General features: G+C 36.9%; 1 protein-coding gene across 3 annotated transcripts in view; it reads right to left on the bottom strand.

Moving 5' to 3' along the window:
• EML5 (EMAP like 5) overlaps positions 1-19,509 on the bottom strand; it is a 94,784-nt gene that overhangs the window by 17,820 nt on the left and 57,455 nt on the right. Inside the window, exons 21-32 of one of the 3 annotated variants that reach the window (XM_054400010.1) lie at positions 19,043-19,184; positions 17,050-17,202; positions 15,108-15,239; positions 14,574-14,662; positions 13,589-13,765; positions 12,451-12,652; positions 11,355-11,481; positions 9,965-9,979; positions 8,253-8,261; positions 2,083-2,161; positions 854-983; positions 362-460 (exon numbers count right to left, since the gene is read on the bottom strand). In XM_054400010.1, coding sequence (XP_054255985.1) covers positions 362-460; positions 854-983; positions 2,083-2,161; positions 8,253-8,261; positions 9,965-9,979; positions 11,355-11,481; positions 12,451-12,652; positions 13,589-13,765; positions 14,574-14,662; positions 15,108-15,239; positions 17,050-17,202; positions 19,043-19,184 — 1,354 coding nt within the window. The remainder of the gene's footprint in view (positions 1-361; positions 461-853; positions 984-2,082; positions 2,162-8,252; positions 8,262-9,964; positions 9,980-11,354; positions 11,482-12,450; positions 12,653-13,588; positions 13,766-14,573; positions 14,663-15,107; positions 15,240-17,049; positions 17,203-19,042; positions 19,185-19,509) is intronic. The other 2 variants (XM_054400009.1, XM_054400008.1) reach the window with 2 other exon arrangements.

The following is a 19,509-nucleotide window of genomic DNA, read 5'->3' as shown; positions in this document are numbered from 1 at the left end:
CATATATAAACAAAGACTAGCTCAATTAAGCTTCTTTGGAAGGGCTATGACTCTGTGGAAGGCCTAAGACAAGCTGGTAGTTAAATAAAACTGGACTCATTTCCTGGGGCTTAAGATTTCTAAAGAAATATATTTGATAATGTTCCAAACAAAAGATAAATTCAATCTTTCATGACTCAATGTTTTTTGTTCAGTGTTATTAAATTACACTCAAAGAAACATATATAGAGGACAGGTAACTGAGTAACACTCATACAAACAGAGGTAGTGTAATTAACTATTTTTGTGATTTATCATGAACTCACAAGACCCTAAGTGCATGCTCTTATGTTAATTTCTCTTTACAAATATACAAACATACCTACTTGGCCAGTTGCCACTATGTTGGTAAACTTGGGGTGCTGATTTACAGTGAGGCACAAAATATCATCATTGTGTTCCTGGTAAAAAGATTGAGAGCCTAAATAAAAAAGAAAATAAAAGAGTCCAACTTTAATTAAAATATTTGCACAAGCATAGACATGGCTAATGTTTGAAAACTGTACAGTATTTGTTTGTTAGAACAAAGCACTACGATGATGTTGCAGTTTGGAACTTAAAACCAGGAAACAAAAACTCCTCAATTGCAAATTTCAGAAGCTAATATCAAAATAATCAAATCTACTTGCTTCCAAAATTCAGTCACCAGAAACATTTATTTAGTTTGCTTATGAAATTATCATGAATAATCTCTACAGATTGAATTCTGAGGAATAAATAGTAATTTTCCCATAAAGCACACACTAGTCACTTAAAAAACTTTAACTCCAAGTATGTGAAAGAAACACTTTTCCTCAAAGGGATTTTCTCCTACCTGTTGCCACATTATACAAGATCCCAACAGATGCAGTATGATATATTACATCAGCACCATCATTCAAATAGTGCACATTATTTCTGCAGTCCTTGCCTCGGTACCCAAATACCAGTTCCAAAATGAGGTCCTTAAAAAAAATTGTTAACATAATATTAGCTATTCAAAACCTTAAAGAAATTTAAAGAAATTATGAAATCTACTATCTTTCCCATCATTTTATTTTTCAAATACATTCGTATACAGTGAAGAAAAAGCAATTTAACAATATTCTAAACTAACAGAAACTGGTAATAGTTGCCTTCTCTGTCAGATTACATCACTGCTCATTCTTGTCATACAGTTATGTCATCTATTTATTGGATACTGTAGGAATGCAGAATACACATGTGTGCATACACAGAAAGAGGTACATAAATTAATTATAGTGAGCCAAGCAGAGCACAGCTCTTGTGATGCAAAACACACTAAAAACCAAAGAATGAGAAACACTGATCCACAATTTAACCCATTTGGCAATAAAGCAAGCTGAATTACATTTAGAAGTTCTAAAACTTCTAAAACATTGATGTCAAAAGGCCATTTGTCATGCCTCACCAAAATTTTGTTTCGTATCATAGAAGATATTCCAGTTGATATGAACAACTGCATTTTTCAAGGTTAGAAGAAGTTTACACTTCATATTAACCAAAAGCAAACATATTTAATTGCATTGGCTATGTAATGAAAAAACAAAACCAAACAAAAGAAAACCCCACCAATCACAAAAAGCAGTGCCTGAGATAAAGACATCACTAATAGATTTTTTAAAAGTTTTATTTTTTTAAACTGTTAACAATGATGAATTTTAAACAAAGTTTTAAACTAAATTTTAAAAAGTTTTGCAGTAAAAGATGCTTAGTTTTGTTATGATAATATACCTAGTAACATTCCAGTTATCTCAACAGTGCATATTGCTTTCTACATACTCCATTTAAATGCTTTGTTGTTACTAAGAATTAAGTTGTGCTCCATTTTGTGTGAAATAAAAAGTCTTATCAGGCTTTTTTGGGTTTGCAAAAAAACCCGTCTCTCCCACTTTTTTTGTTATTTATTCACGACTCATTTCCACCTTTAATACATTTTAATTGAAACAATCATTTATTATGTCCATATATGTGCCAATTTCTGGCCAAAAAAATAAAAAAAACAAGCCTAAGTAAAGAAGAGCAGATCAATGTTTTCCTTACCTCTACAGGCCTCTTTTTTTTCCCAACATTATTTGTCTGAAGTTTCTCCGGCTGTGGCAGTGCCCTACTAACTGGTGGTCTGAAATAAAGAACTGTGAATAAGAGAAGGCTGTCCGTCACCCATTCCATACTAACACAGTAACTTCCAACCTGCTACTGCATATGGAAAACTTACAGCCCTACTTTGCCTAACTGATATTTGTATTCAACTTTAAAAACAAAACCAAAACACTCTGTCAAAGGGGGAAAAAAACCCAACAAAACACCTTTGCTTAACATGCTAGGTTTCCTGACAATTCCTCAACAACTCATGAGGTTAACTTAAAACTTTGGTTTACACTGAATGATCACTAACACAATATTCAGCTTTTTCATGCTATATTCTTAAGGTACTCCCATCTTCTCTATAGCAGTTTTTATTGGATGAACTTTGAAGGCCTACCTAATTAATTTAAATACCTGAGATAGCCATTCCTGTTCCCACATGCCTTCCGAAGGTCCTAACTTTTCCTATTTTTCTAATAGTTCATGAGGAACTCCAGGTACACCTGCACATCCACTCATATCAACAGAAACAAGTTATTGATCAACAACATCTATTTTGAAGTAAACTATCATCACAGCAGCCATCAGTTCCACTGCTCTGAATACCCCAATTAAGAAATTCAACTAGATATGTTTGACAAATATCAGTAACATTTTTTAGATTATGTTAAACCGCTCATATAGAGAGAAACATGCATCTAAGTTTTATCAAAATTTTATCAAAATTTACGTTATTGATTCTATTTATATAGTGTATGTGGCCATGAAGGGAAAGTTAGGTCCTAGAGGAACTACTGATTTAAAAATAAATGCTACATACAGATTCCATGAAACCCACATGGTTTAACCCATGACAAACCATGACAAACTAATACCACACATAATGTAACAGGTCAGCTCTCTTTCATATGCCTTTTCCAGTATGAGATACTTTTATTTCCGTACCTGCTCTTGAATGATGACTTTGATGCAAAATAATCACCATGGCTTTTCTAAGAACAGACTACAATTTTTTGAATAGTGTATTTTCAACTACATTGAATCAACTACATTCAAAACATATCTTTTCAGATAGTCAAATGTAATATTATTTTCTGAACATTTTTCCTGCCTAAATTTTCTATAAATTGATGTCATAGCACCAAAAGATTTGTACAGATTATAATGCAAATTGCACAGCAAGCATAAACTGTGTTCTGAGATACTCCCATTACTTCCTCTATGCTTAGAAGCCTGTAAAATACCTACAGAACAAAAATGAATTGCAAAAGTAAAACTGATGAGGAAAAATTTACAAGGAAAATTCAAGGCATGAAGGAAAATAACTTAGGCTCGTATTTAAAATTCATTCATAATTAAGTGCAAATTAAAACAGAGAAGGTCAACTGAAGTATGGAGAAAGACATCTGCAACTTCATGAAAAAAACGAGTCTAACACTTGTTTTTTGCTACTCCAAAATTCTAACTCTTGGAAAACCAACTTCTAATAAACTGTCAGCAAAGGCAAAATCTAGGGACATCTATCAGATACAGCAGTGTAGGTCAGGAAAGGAGTCCAGTGTGGATGGGTACAAAAGGCCTCCTTGCTCAGAGGCAAATATCGAAAGACAGCAGCATTTAAATACACTGTTTCAGTCCTGCTTGAAAAATATCTGCTGTGAATGTAAACCCAGACTTCATTCTCAAAAGTCTTCAGTTACAGCATCTTTTTTTTCCTGTCTGAGGTCTCCCATTAGAAGAAATCCACTTTAAGTGGTGGTGAATGGTGCCACTTCCAGCTGGCAGCCTGTCACTAGTGGTGTCCCCCAGGGATCAGTGTTGGACCCAATCCTGTTCAGTATCTTTATTGATGATCTGGATGAGGAAATAGAGTCCACCATTAGTAAGTTTGCAGATGACACCAAGTTGGGAGCAGGTGTCGATCTGTTGGAGGGTAGGAGGACTCTGCAGAGGGTCCTTGACAGGCTGGATAGAAAAGCAGGGTCCAACAGGATGGCATTTAACAAGTCCAAGTGCCAGGTTCTGCACTTTGGCCACAACAACCCCATGCAGTGCTACAGGCTGGGGACAGAGTGGCTGGAGAGCAGCCAGGCAGAAAGGGACCTGGAGGTACTGGTTGACAGCCGCCTGAACATGAGCCAGCAGCGTGCCCAGGTGGCCAAGAAGGCAAATGGCATCCTGGCGTGCATCAGAAACAGCATGGGAACAGGAAGCAAGGAAGTCATTCTTCTCCTATACTCAGCACTGGTTAGACCACAGCTTGAGTACTGTGTCCAGTTCTGGGTTCCTCAGTTTAAGGACATTGAGATACTTGAATGTGTCCAGAGAAGAGCAGCAAGGCTGGCAAGAGGTCTCAAGCACAAGCCCTATGAGAAGAGGCTGAGGGAGCTGGGGGTGTTTAGTCTGGAGGAGACTCAGGGCAGACCTTATTGATCTCTACAACTACCTGAAAGGAGGTTATAGACAGGTGGAGGTTGGTCTCTTCTCCCAGGCAACCAGTGACAGAACAAGAGGACACAGTCTCAAGCTGCGCCAGGGGAAGTTTAGGCTCAAGATGACGAGAAAGTTCTTTACATAAAGAGTAACAGTGGAATGGGCTGGCCAGGGAGGTGGCAGGGAGCCCAGGGAAGTGTTCAAAAGAAGACTGAATGTGGCACTTGGAGCCATGGTTTAGTTGTCAGGAGGTGTTAGGTAATAGGTTGGACTTGATGATCTCTGAGGTCTCTTTCAACCTGGTTGATTCTGTGATTCTGTGAAGATTCCCTCCTCTCTCAAAAAGAACACATTGAATCCAGTTTTGTTAGGACAATTCCTAATAATCTATACATAAAAAAATTTTATGCCCATCTTGATTTAGAGCTTCTAAGAAGAAAGAAGGCTTTCTCGGAAATGCCATAATTTAGGAGGAACAGTGTACATTTATCACTTGCCAGAGGCTAGACCTATTTGACTGCTGTTGCGAAGACACATATAAATAAGAGACCAAGGGATGACCGCATAGGTCAGGGGAGATTTAATAAAATAAAATAGATACATCTAAACAGGAGACAACATCTCCGTAATTATGCACTGCAAGAAAACGAAAAGTAGGTTCAACAATTTTACTGTTGGAAGAGAAAACAACCAACCTCCCTCATCCCTCAACAAAAATACCACAAAACCCCACAAACAAACAAACAAAACAAAAACAAAGAAAACCAACCAAAAACCAGAAACCAACCAACCAACCACAATCACCTCCAAAATCAAAAATCAAACCAACCAAACAGAAAAAAACCAACGATAAAACCAAACCCAAACCACCAAAAATCAGTCTTAATAGCAGCAGGAAACTTGAGGACCATAGGTTATCCAGACAACTCTGGAGTGGAAGTGACTGACAATGTTGCTGTTGAGCAGGCTGGCAGCATGCAAAGTGTAGGTTCTATCACTGGAGGTCAGTCCTGCTTTACAGATGAATGTAGGGCAAGATTGAACAAAACTGACTGTTCCACCTCCTGCTCACTTCCAAATATTTTGTATTTTTAATTTCTGATTTATCATGGACAATTCAGCAGTCAGTCTTATTACTGTTCCTCTAGAAACTGATAAAATACAGCATAAAGAGCCCTTTTCCACTTCTCACCCTGATATCTGACACAGACTTAAGCTTCATTTTTATCCTTTCCACTCTTCCCTCACCCCTTATTTCATTTGTGTCCCTGAAAGATAGAGGAAAAAAAAAAAAAAAAGAGAGTTGGAAGGGAAAAAACCCAGAAAAACTGAAAGCAGGAAAACATATCTGAAGTTTCATTAAAGCAGTAAAACCTGAAAGGATATGGTTCTGGCACAGGTTTATGTAACTGAGCTGATTAAAAGTAAAGATTCCTCTGCTGCTTGGATCTAGAATGTGGCATTTTTATAAGAGCTGATGTCTGCTAATCTCTTGCGATAGAACAGGAGAAGAGGTAAAATAACCTCGCAGTTTACAACTACTTGAAAATATCATCTATATTTAAAGGTTGTACAGATAAACAAAAATATAGGTTGATACCTATCCTTTGCCAACCATTGGAGTACATGTACATTTGTACATTACCATACAAATGAGTAAAGGGAATGTAAAACGAGTAAAACTTGACAATTTATACTCAGCTATACTACCTCACAGGTCATCTAAACAATTTACACAAGTATCTACCCATCTATGAAAGGCTAATTCTATACAGATTCAGAGCCATGGAAGTAGAATGTAAATTACAAGCATCTATGTATTCTTTCCCCAATTAACTTTGAAGATTACAACTTCTACATTTAAAAGCAGGAATGTTGAAGGACACTAGAATACATTTTCCAAGTGGTGTTTTGTTTTTTTTTAAAGGTACAAAAGCTGAAGATATTTTTCATTTGCTATTTAATGTGTAGGACATTGGCTAATGGCATATACAACACACACTGGCCAATATACCTGCATGTATAACTGGCCTGCATGTATAACTGGCCTGCATGCTTTAAAACTGTGTGCAAAAGATGGCAAGGAGAAATGAATAACATTTTGGGGTGAATGCATGTATGGATGGGGTCAGTATGAACATGCAGAAGGAGTTCCAGCCATCTATACTAGGGAAAACTGGCACTTTATTTTCAACGCTATTTTAGAATCAGTGTATAAATTTTAATATTTCTTTTTATAAAACCATAAAAAAGGAATACAAACATTTTGGAGTAGTTTGTGAAACAAATCTCTGTCATGGTTTTAGACATCATTTCAATAGTGTTGTTAGTGCTACTCATGTCCTGTATGACATTGTATTTCACTCCCTGTTTTTAATATTGAAACTGAATTTCTAAAGTTATTAACAGAACAAGAGATGGTCTTATGTGGTTAGTGCAAACTGCCATGAACCCTTTTGAGTTCTATGGCAAATTATGACAATTACAACATTTATTTCTATTTTAAAAATCCAAGTGTTACTTTGGGCATGATTTTATGGAGCAAATTACAGGTGTTGGTACAAAAGAAAAGGTCCCTTTCTGTGAGGGTTACCATAGTGGCACCTCATCCTTTGGGGGACCTGCAAAGAACTTGGTAATCGATTTTGTACTAGCCTTCAGCATGTAGTGACTTTATTGTCCTTCCTAAAATGCATTGAACAAGCACGAAGTTCTGGAATTCTAAAATTAGGAGTTCTTTCCATTTACTCTGGGTAAGTCAGTTGTCAAATTTTACAGTCTGATTTGCATGAGAAGACAATGAAATTTGGTAGTTCTTAAATACTGCTTCTTGAGAATGATTAGTCATAATCATTTTCATTTGTCCTAAGAGCCATGCCATGCTGTACACATTAATGTAGATATAGGTAATCTAATACTTAAGTAATTTATCAACATATGTACTTTGACATGTCAGGCAAGACTGTCCCATCAAATGTAAAACAATACACAGGTGGGGACCAGAGAAAGGGCTCATTTCTGTATTTTAATAAATATTATTGAAAAGTGCTATTTGTAAAACATAGGCAAGTTTAATGGTCCAAGAAGTTAATTTTACATTGGTAGGCAAATAAGTATCTAGCTTGTTGTATGGAATAGTGCAATGAGGGCTGAGGGAGCTGAGGTTATTCAGCCCAGAAAAGAGAAGGCTCCAGGGAGACATGACAGCAGCCTTCCAGTATCTGAAGGGGGCCTACAGGAAGGATGGGGAGAGACTGTTGACAAGAGCCTGCAGTGACAGGACAAGGGGCAATGGCTTCAAAGTAGAGAAGAGCAGATTTAGATTGGATATCAGACAGAAAGTTATTTACCATGAGGGTGGTGGACACTAGAACAGGTTGCTCAGGGAGGCGGTTGAGGCCCCTTTTCTGGAGATATTCAAGGTAAGGGTCGACGAGGCCCTAGACAGCCTGGTCCAGTTGGGGATGTCCCTGCTGACTGCGGGGAGGTTGGACTAGATGACCATAGGAGGTCCCTTCTGGCCCGGACCATTCTATGGTTCTATGAATACTCATACATCTAAAATTTATGATACAGCAATATTCTGAAGAGTGGTAAGTACATGGCATAGCACCCAGCATGATAGATGGCTTTTACAGAAAAACAGGAAACACCGGTAAAATACAAACTAGATAGCAAAATAAAAGCATTACCTGGAACCTCTTTTCAGCAGCAGGTGGGAAAGAGAGAAGGATTACTTATACAAGTTTGAAAGCTAGGTGTCACAATTATTATTGACTTTCTGGTTTGTTTACTTCTTTTTACAACAAGGGGATTATTCATAACTTCATAGGTTACTTAGATCTATGACCTGTACAGAAAAATCCCATTCAGTTAAATGGGAACTATAAACATGTGCTGGAATGACAATATAATTCTTAGGAATTATTGCTACTGTAAATAGAGAAAGAAAACAGAAGCAGAAAATATAAAATTACCTTAAACTGGTAAAGAGACACTACTCCTTTCCATAACACTGTTCTAGTCCATGGCTAGTGCTCAGACGCAGTAACAGAGGTAACTAGTGAACATAAAATTCCTGCCTGTGAAGAATGAAATCTCCAGAAATTTTAGGGTTTTCAATAATCTGCACTAATGTACATTTCCATGTGCAGAAAGTGATTTACAGAAAGGTTGGTTTCAAAAAAAGCCCTGCTTTCTTTTTAAAATAGTAAAAACAAACGAACAAAAAGTTGACTACAATTTAAACTTTCCTGTAAGCTAATTTATTCTGTGAACTGAGAGCGGGAAGAAGCTGTTAACAGAAAGCCTCTTGCTATGATTTTTCATTTTGATTCCTGATTTCTCTGCTTTCCCAAATCACACGAGTTGACAAGAGGGTTTTTTTGGTGTGTGTGTAAAAAGAACTTAGACCCATGTCCAGTTGAGGAGTGAGAGTGCTAGAGCAGCTTTGGTGGGCATCTGGTATCCAGACAGGGTCAACCCACCACAGCAGTATACCCAAATACTCTGTGAATGAACCAACACAGAGGTATGATCTAAAATTTAGATGAAGACAGTGACTTTCTTGATCATCAAGGTGTCTGCAGAATGATACACCAAGATCGCACAATTCTATCATGTGTCACCAGAGAGATGTGACTTCATCCATTGAAACAGGGACTGGGGTAGTCCTTGATCAGTGTAGCTCCAAGTGTCCTGGCAGCTAAGACAAAGTCTGAAGGATGGCCTACAGTGTAAGGATTTGTTGTGCTACAAATGCAAGAGCAAGAGTTTGAGTATGCACATATTCTAAACAGAATACGTGCAGAGACTCATTACCTAATACAAGCACCTGAGCTAGTGACTCTGCATGCCATACGAAAGCTGTGTGGACCTAGCAGCTCAGACCTTTAAGTGCTATAGGTGCATTGGTAAAATGCTGCAACCAAGCCAATGATGTTCCTCTTGTCCCTGGAGCTTTATTAGCACCAAAATGGTGCAGATGTGGTGATACTGCTCATATGGCAACTTCAGGCATCTCTGCAACACACTCCCTGCACTTTTAATTCAATGTTGGACAGAGTCACAAACACTGTGATACAGTCTTACAGAAATTAACAAGAAGTTATGAAAGCTCTCTGATTATAGCTACTTCAGTCAAGCCATTTCTCAGCCATACCAAAGTGCTGAGGAAAAGATGATGAGATTTCTTCACTTCCTCCATTTAGCAATCACTCATGTTTATTCAAACTGAGAACTAGGCTTATTCTTTGTCCCTTGTTCCTTTTCCATCTATTAGCAAGCTACCACTTCATAGTAAAGAATTAACCCTTTCACTTCTATTTCAAAGTATAACCACTCTCTGGAGCAGCTTACGTTATTAGAATGCATTTAATTCTGTATTTTGTGTAAATGAACTTACCTCACTACTCCCTGCCTTCATAGGAAGCAAAAGGGAAATAAAGATAAAATGAGTATCTATGAATGTACTAAAATATTTACCAATCTTACACAGTATTACTTCAGCAGAACAGAAGTTAAACTGCATATAGCAACCACATCCTGGTTTTATTCTCCACAAAAACTTATCTTAAGTTTGATGGCCCCAAGCTTTTAAACAATGCAGGCATCAGGATTCATTCATGAACATTGATAAATTCTGAATCAGAGCTTAGCTGCCTTACTACATTTTATTAATATTTTATTTGAAACTGAAACACCTCACTCTACTTCCAGAAGCAACTATTGAAAACAAGAGGTTTACAATTTCATTTTTTAAAAAAGTAAAATCTTGTATTACAGCTTTCATTAACAAGACTAAACATAAATCTAAAAGGCTGATACAACGCAGATTATTTCTGATTTCCACATTGGCTATCTCTAATTAATAAGCAGAAAGACCATATCTCATTTTAAATGCAAGACAGGGAGCCATGGTGTTATACACAGGCATTCACTCTCTCCTACAGCAACACGACTTAAAACCAAAAGACAACACCAATGCTTCCACAAACGTCAGGCTGCCTTTCTCAGCAAAGGTATCACAGATCTGTCAGTGCAGAAAAGAGGCAAGTGCATCATAACAGAACTCATCACTTTCCTGGGAGAAGTTTCCAGTCTGGTATTTCTCCTTCTCCTTACACCTAAGGATACTATGTTGTGTTTTCCTCACTTCCCTCTTTAATACTAGCATTCCTCAATTGCCACTGCGTCATGTTAGGAATCCCGCTTTCCTTTTCCCTCACAAACACTGTCCACACCTATTTTGCTGACAACAGCCATCAGCTTTCTGGGTCCTGTGCTCTATCGCAGATGCAACAAAAAATTATGTTGTACTGGTTGTAAATTGTTTCTCAATTCACATCTGCTTTACCTGCTGGTCTTCTACTCTCCCCCCGCCCCCTTTTCTTCTAAAGCATACAGTAGTGAACCAAGCAATACAACTAACACTGCAGAGCAATGAATCTTATTTTCTAAGACTCATTAGTGGAAACCACAGAACCACTGTGGACAGATTTTTCAAATAAGGTGGTAATTATCTGGAGACAGGAACAATGCAAGGAGCAGTAACAGATGGATTAGTCACTAGATACCACTCAGTATTTAAATTTAAAAAAGAACACAGGATCAAACACCAGAAAATAATTATCTCAAGAAAGTCCTCAAACGAAGTAATAACACATATAATTTGTCCTCTTTTGCACTCTCTGAAAAAGAGATACAGCCTAGTCCTCAGGCATATACCATCCAAACATTTTACCATTACTCATCTCTTCTAGTTTTCTAGGCTAGAATTGCAATTTAGCGATTACCTTTCATCTAAGGTTGGCTCTTTTTGTTGTAAATGAGGCTTAATTCCAAACATTGGTCTAATGTTCGTTGATAAGGCTTTGATGGTGTAATTAATTTCATTTTCCCTTGTCACATCACTGTCATAACCTAACAAAATGAGAATGAACAGTATCAGACACCAGATAAAAAATTAAATCATAATTTGTGGAGGTTTCAGAGATGTTCTGGACTAAAAGAACAATTATTCCTTGTATCACTAGTAACATAAATACAAAAGAAGAAGAAAGCAGCTGGGAATCACAAACATTCTTAATAAAAGGCAATCCAAGAAAAGCAGAAAGACATGAAAATTCTTTTCCAACGAATGTTGGAATATTCCTCTAATATTTATAGAGTGCCTCTTTGGTCATTTAGCAGATTTTAGTGAAAACTGAAGTTAATTTATTACACAGAACTGTTTAAAAAGCAGCAATGATAATTAAAAAATGCTTGAAAACTGAGGAATTGACAAGGAAAGATTGCACTTGGCATAGAAAGAACAAGTCTGGGGGCTCATTAACCATTAGAATTGTAACATCAAAAGAAAAACATTAAGTAAGGCAAATCCAGCATAATTTAATTCTACAAAATGTAATTAGCACTTTGTAACTATTGATACTATATACTTGCAATAAATTGTTCCATATATGAGCATCAGTTTACCTTGGTCTACTATGCTTTCATGTTAGCTGTAACATCAGGATAACTGATCTCACTTTGCATGTATTTCAACATAATTCCATTAGAATCAGTGCCCAAATCTAAACTGTGATTAATGTACTTTCTAGATAGATTTTTGGAACTTACCTATAATTGGCACATTTTTCATTTAAAGGATGTCAAGAGTCTTTTTGCATACTCTGACTCAAAAGCAGTATGTCACACTCCAGTTTTCTTCACAACAGTTTATCAGTCCTTTCCCCAAAAGAAAATTTTACTTATTTTTTTTGGAAGTGTTTACTTTAAGATTAAACCAGTCATACATAAAACTTAACTATTTTCTAAATTAGCAGTTTTCCATTAATAAAGTCTCCTTGAGATAGCATAATCCAGCTAGCTTTATCAATGATTACTGACCACCATCTTCTTCGGAATCTAGATCAGACTCTTCACTGTCACACTGCCTGCTATCCCGATGTCCTTCCATTTCATAAGTCCACAGCATTAAAGAGGTGTCTGCTCCTCCAACAGTGACCAACAAACTGTCGTCATAGGTCCAACGGACATTAGTTACATGGGTGCTGTGAGCAACATACCTCTTAAATTTTCCAAACTTTCCCTAAGAAGATAGAAGAAAAAGCACAGATTGAACCTAACCACTATACTAGATAAAACTGAATGAGTTGTCAGCTCACAACACATTCTTAAATTCTTTACATTTATGCTTCAGCTGGTTTCTCTTTGTATGTATTATATGATTTGCCAAATTCTTCTCCTATACCAACTTCATGAATTGCTAACCATATTTCCATACTAAGCAAGCAAGAATTTGTTTATAAACAGACTCCACCAATAAACACTGGATCAGTTTTCCTAAGAGAAATAACCTAACAGATTAAGAACAAAATGCACATAAAATACTCTGAGTGCATTGTCACTATCCCTAGCATGGCAAAATATTCAAAATTTAAGACATATTTCATGATACAGTAAAACTGGATACTGGCAGGGGAGAACTGGAAAGTTTCCAGAAGCATAGTAAAAACATTATGTGCTTCTGGACTGGATTATTCTATGATGGCTCAGTAATACTAAAGCTCTTCATCTTAGAGAAAAATGTCTGAGGTTGAACAGAATGAAGGTCTATAAAATGATGAGCGAAATGAAGGTAAGGAAGAAACATTCATTGCCTTCCAAAACAAGAGCTTAAGGGGCTAAAAACAACATTGATAAAAAACACACTGAAGGTATAAATGTCTAAGATACTACCAGACAGTGCCTGCCCATTCTCATTCTTCCAGCTTTTCCTACACGTTTGGCACTGTCAGTGATAGGACACTACATGAGATGACTCTTTAGCTTCACCCGGAATGGTCATTCTTACTAACTGAAAGTTCAATGCATTGCAAATTGCAGTGTAGTACCAAATGCCTTCTTTGACCATTAGGGCAAAAAGTATAAAAGCACTATTTATTTCTGAGTGATATTTTTTTACAGTTCTTAAAAGGCAGCTTTATCAATAAATCTTCTCCATGAACACTTGAAAATCACTTACTTTAGCAGGGTATCGAAAGAGTTTCACAAATCCAAAATCATCTCCTGTGGCTAACACTTTACTATCACTAGTGAGGCATGAAGCAGTTACATCTGTGACTTCACCAATTATTGGCCAGATTCCTTCACAGCAAGAGCCCAGAACACTTGTCCATGAAGCCCAGCCAATCTTTTCTACCTACAAAAACAAGTTGTTTGAGAGAGAGCATGCTTCTAAGGCAGTTTTCTACCATACCTGATTTCAAGACAAATTCCTTGCACTAAAAACATGTCACATCTAAAAGAAAATACTTTAACATAATAACCACTTGTTTTCTAACTCTTCAGGATTTCACTTGAGACCTTTCGTTTCACCTCTATTTGCTTCCAGTTCCAAAACCTCTACAAGTATTTAACAAATTATGGCCTTCCCTGCCCTTTCAAGGCTAGAGAAAACAAATTAAATTTTTCAGTGCTGTCTTCAAATCTCATTAAAAATATTATTTAAAAAATATTCCCTTTCACTCTCTGTCCTATGACAATGTTCTATGACTGGGAAAATAAATCAAAATTACAGCTATAACATAATACATTTGCCTATGTATATTATGTATACTATACTGTATTGTTACGTGAAGACAGACATGAGGTCTTCCACAGCAAGGTTAAGGCTAAGTAATCTGCAACAGGTTTTCAAACCTGTTTAGGTACCAAAAGTGGCATATGGAAGTCCAGTGAGATCTTCGTGAGTGTGCAAGTCAGCCAAATGTCCATTTCTTAACAGAAGAGACAAATGTGATATCCCCCATGTATTTTATCATTCTGACTATATTGCCTAATTGAATAGGCTGCAAAATAGGATAAAGGACAGCAAATGCCTAAACCAAAGTTTTTCTGACAGATCAGTTAAAATTACAGTTTTACACATCATTCTCTCTTATATGGTATAGATAGTTGTATCATAACTCTAATTTGTAGCAAATTAAGAAGGAAGTCTATTTCCTCACCTCCAAACTAGGAATTGTCTGTTTTTTCCCACGAGGAGCTTCAAAAAACAATTGCTCTTTAGCACCAGTGTTGACTTGCAAGAGCTTCCCTATAAAATATATTACATATTGGATATTAACATTATACTGAATATTCCACTTCACAAAAACTAAAAAAGAAAAAGCAAAAGGCTATTTTTGACAAGGATACAAATTCCTGAGCTACACATGCAACTGTATTACACAGTAAATTATCCAAGAAGTTAAACTAACACAATGTAAAAAAAAAAAACCAACCAAAAACACAAAACAAACACTAACCCAAACAAATCAAATCTACAGAGACGCCTGTTTTATTTCAAATTGCACAACTTCTAAACAGAAAATAGCAGAAAATTCATGGGTTTATATTTTTTCAGATGCTGTGAGCATATTCATAAACTGAAGAAATAAAACTGTCAGAGGTATCACAAATTCATTCTGTAGTGTATAATGCAATTTAGTCCCTAATGCAATCAATCTTAACAGCAGATTTTTAGAGTGAATGCTACTTACCTCTTACGTCCCAGTCCATGTGTGTGATATAGCTGGAGGCTCCCTTGCAGATTCCTACTCGTTTACTGCTCATTACATTGTAAATATCTACAAAGTTATCACAGGATGCCACAGCTAAGTACTTCCCAGCTCCTGAAACATATTAGTAGAAACATAAATCATCTTAAAAAAATGAGTATTGAAATTTGCCAAAAAGCTATGCAGAACCTCTTTCCCAGCATATAGTCTTCATGCTTGGTGAAATCCAAAGCAGACAGAAAGATCGTCTTTACTGACATGCATGGATGTACCTGTTGCATTGCCTGTCTTGAACTTGTAGACACTGAGGTGAATTTTCTTTTGTATGGACAGTCCCAGGAAGACACTGGAAACACTCCAGAGTGCCAAAATTTTACAGGCATGTTTGCTGGTTGCGAGTCCACATCAGGACATGGAAATCAGTGTCAGTATGTGGAGAGAATCTTTCAAGTTTTGCCTTGTGCAAACTGCAAATGGCATTAAAGTGTTGCTAATGGGGTGAGCTGCTTGGTTTCAAGGTATTGCCCATAGAGGGGCTGGGACAGAGGATCTGACTGCACAGTCAGTTCCTTCCGTCACCGTGAAAGAAATTACTCTTGGAAATGTAAGTCAAGAAATGAGACGGAAGCATTCCTTCTGTTTGTGTCCAGAAAGATAGAGCCGAAGGGAAGAAAGTCTTACAGTTCCATGCAAGTCTATTTTCAGAAGTGAAAGCTGTTCAGGAGAGATTTTTCTCCATTCCGCCTTGAATGTTCTGTTACGATTTCTTCAGCTTGTGTGTAACAGACTACACATAAAACTATTCTTATTTCTTCTCCCCTTCTGCTCTAAATATATGAATCAGGAAAGGATGTAGGGTCTTTGTTAAAATGATTTTTATATGGTGCATGCCATATCCAGAACCTCAGATTTTAAAACTAATTCAGATGTTGGCAGAGCACCATGAAACTGTAATGGTCATGCCAGACCTGTGAATGACTTCAGAAAGAAAGGAAACAGCAGGAACTGCCCTGCAGATAGGCTGGGGAGAGCAACAGTGAATGGCTAACTTGTACGCAGGGCCACGAATGACTTCCGGCTACCAACGGTGTGTCTTGTCAAGCCTGAAGAGATGAAGAGACTATCTCCAGCATTGAAGTTAAAAGAAACAAAGGAACCCTCTTCAGGAGTATCTGGCAGCAATAGACATGATCTGGCAACACCAGTCACCCTGCTCCATTGACATGTGTCTGTTCTCAGGCAAACAACAAGATGTGCTCCTGGCTCTGGCCAGATTTTATTTGGCTTTTGCTTAAAAACGCCACATGACAGATTCCTCTGGGACTCATGCAAGATGGCTGTGCTAGGTGACTGCTATGGATGGTGTAGCTTATTTGGAATTTCAGGTTTGTCCTTCAGTTCCTCCAGCAGACACAGGTCTCTTCCTCTGTTGCTTTGCTGCAACAAGGCCCTGGTTCAAGCTGGGCATGTAGTCACCAGGTCCCAGCAGTGCTGGCACCAGGCTTCTGCAATGTTGCGTCTGTGCCCCTGCCAGTGAACCATGTGTCTGCAAGTTGCATGGAGTCTCACACTGTTCCTCTACTCCACAGGCACCTCAAACCCAGACCATGCTGGTCCAGGGGTGCATCTGATAAAATCTGTGTCATTGGAACAGACTCCCCAGCGAAATGGCCACAGCCTGTCAGAGTTCAAGGAATGCCTGGATGACGTTCGATCATATGGTTTAGTTTTAGGTAGTCTTGTGGGGAGCAGGGAGGTGGACTCATGATCCTTATGGGTCCCTTCCAACTTGAGATATTCTATGAATCCATGAATTGTTACATGCCAAAGAGTACCACAGATCTCTACCTCTTTCATCTTTTAACAGTTACAAAGTTTGCTTGAACAAGCTTGATATAAAAATCTTAATTTTAAAATCACTTACCAGGAGAAAAACGGATCTCTGAAATAACATCTTTCCTGTGCTGGAAAGAGACTAGATCCTCCAGGGTATCTGCATTAACTATCAAAAAACTTCCATCGTTGAGACCAACAGCTAATGCTTTTCCATCAGGAGAAAAGCAGCAACATCTACCTCCTATGAAGGATATAGAAATGGCATTCAGGTCATTTACAGTGTATAATCCCTCTTACATTTATTTTTCCAGTAGTAAAGGAAAGCTATTCTCATAGAATAGTCTAATTAATTTTCTTAGATGCTACCAAGATAATTTCCAAGCTCTACATCTGTCACAGCACACAGAAGCTATTGGCAAATTGACAGGCACACAGCCCCAGAATCTTAATTATTTACTTGAATATTAATTGACATACATTCTACATTAGTAATACAGATTAATCACTATTGTCCTTATATTTTTCATTTTCTCTCCTTAGTAGCTTCTTAGTAGCTGGTGCCAGTTATTTGTTACCATTTGCACTGGTAAGGAGAAAGCAGCTGGAAAAGACCTTCTAGACCCACAGAATCCAGTTGTTTGCTATCATCATCACTATGTCCTATAATACTTCCAATAAAAATGTCAAGTTTCATTTGGAAAAAAATAATTTCCAATCTAAATTTATTTGTGGTCAGCTTATATAGATTTGTTTCCATGCCAGAATTTTCCATTAGCATAAATATTTTTCCCCATTATTTGTTCTTGTGATTAACTTGCAGGCAGTATTTCTTTATTCAGCTGATTTCACCACAAACCCTCTCATTAATGATCCTGTAGTGCTTCCTTCTCCATACTCAACTTTCAGTTTCATTTCTTTCAGCTGAACACAGATGGAAATTGTACACCAAAAATATTCTGATTAGTGTCTTGTAAATTACACCAATACTTCAATATGTTCTGGGAAAAAAAAACACTATCACACAAAATTGTCATCCTGCAATCAACTAGAACACCCTGAGACTTCTGCTGCTCAGGTACTCCTCAGCTACACATTTTTTTTATAGTAACTGAGTCCTGCCATTTTTAGTTATCAAATATTATCTCATTTCCAGAGTATCCATCTCTTTATGTATGCTACACAGGTGATTTGATTTGTAAGATTAAAGCATCTCAAAATGTGCCTCATGAAAAAATGAAGTCATTGCATTATTTTCCTGCCAAAACTACTCACTAAAACATTATGAAATACTGACTTTAAAACCTGAGCAGTCTTCACCAATTTGAAACCTTATTGTTTAATCGCTACCTGTGTCAGCTCATAACTCCTCATATTTACTTTACTAATCAAAATCACCTTCAACTAAGCTGCCAATAAGTTTTGGATCAAAATACTTTACTGACCACCAAACAGATAATGCCTTCATCTAGCAAAGCATATATATGTGTGTGTGTGTGTATATATATATATATACACATACATATATATACATATACATATATATATATATATATATGCATACACATGTAGCATTGTTAAAGCCACTCTGGTCAAATCACAAAGTAACTCTCCTGATATGATGAGACCTACAACTGATTTTCCATCTGTCAAAACAGAATTTACTTATACAACAAGTAAGAATTTTATGACTGTTGCCTTTCCTTGACATTCCAGATTATTCTAATATTGACAAAGAGATTCAACATTACTTCTAAGACTTCTTTCAAAAATTTCTACATTTGAAGTTCTCCACCATTCAGCAAAGCCTGCAATACTATAAGTAACACGATAGCTTCAAGTAATTGGATCAAATTTTCTTGTAAATTCACTAACTTAAATATGTTGTAATTGCAAGTAGTCTTACTAACAGGAATACAAAGAAATCTTTCAAACAGTAGCTTAAGGGCTACATAACTCACAAACATAGCACTTAAAAAATAATTTGAGCAAAGAAAAAACTTCTTCGTCTCGCTTTTGAAAGATTCATGTTAGTAAACGACAACTGAATTCAGTTAAATATTTTTTCATACTAAGCATCTTACCCTTCTTCAATTTGCGAACAGCTAACATACAATGGCTAGGAGATAAATCCCATATTCTTAATGTTTTGTCATCACTTACAGTGGCACAAATAGGTAAATGAGGATGAGTAGCTAGACCCCAAACTTCCCCCTCCATGTGACCCTGAAAAACAACATAATGAATCAGATGACTTCATATTGTAAACTGAAATTAGACATTTAAGGAAGTTAAACCAACCCAAACCAACCCAACAAACAAACAAACAAAAAACCCCAAAAAACCCCAGAGAGAGAACATGCATATCTTTACTGGATAAAAAGAAATATCTGAATAGAAATATAGAAAACCAGAAAAAACCTCACCCTGCTGCTTATCTTGGTCTGTTTGAAAAGATGAACTTGTTCAACAAATTCGTGTATGAAATACAGTGATCTGTTTTGCTGACTAAAGATCTAGCCTAGCATTAAAATTCTATGAAGTGGTAGTA

Source organism: Indicator indicator, chromosome 4, assembly GCF_027791375.1.
Source record: "Indicator indicator isolate 239-I01 chromosome 4, UM_Iind_1.1, whole genome shotgun sequence".
NCBI lineage: Eukaryota > Metazoa > Chordata > Aves > Piciformes > Indicatoridae > Indicator > Indicator indicator.
The sequence above is the reverse complement of the archived record's forward strand: the minus strand, read 5'-3'. Positions and strand labels throughout refer to the sequence as shown.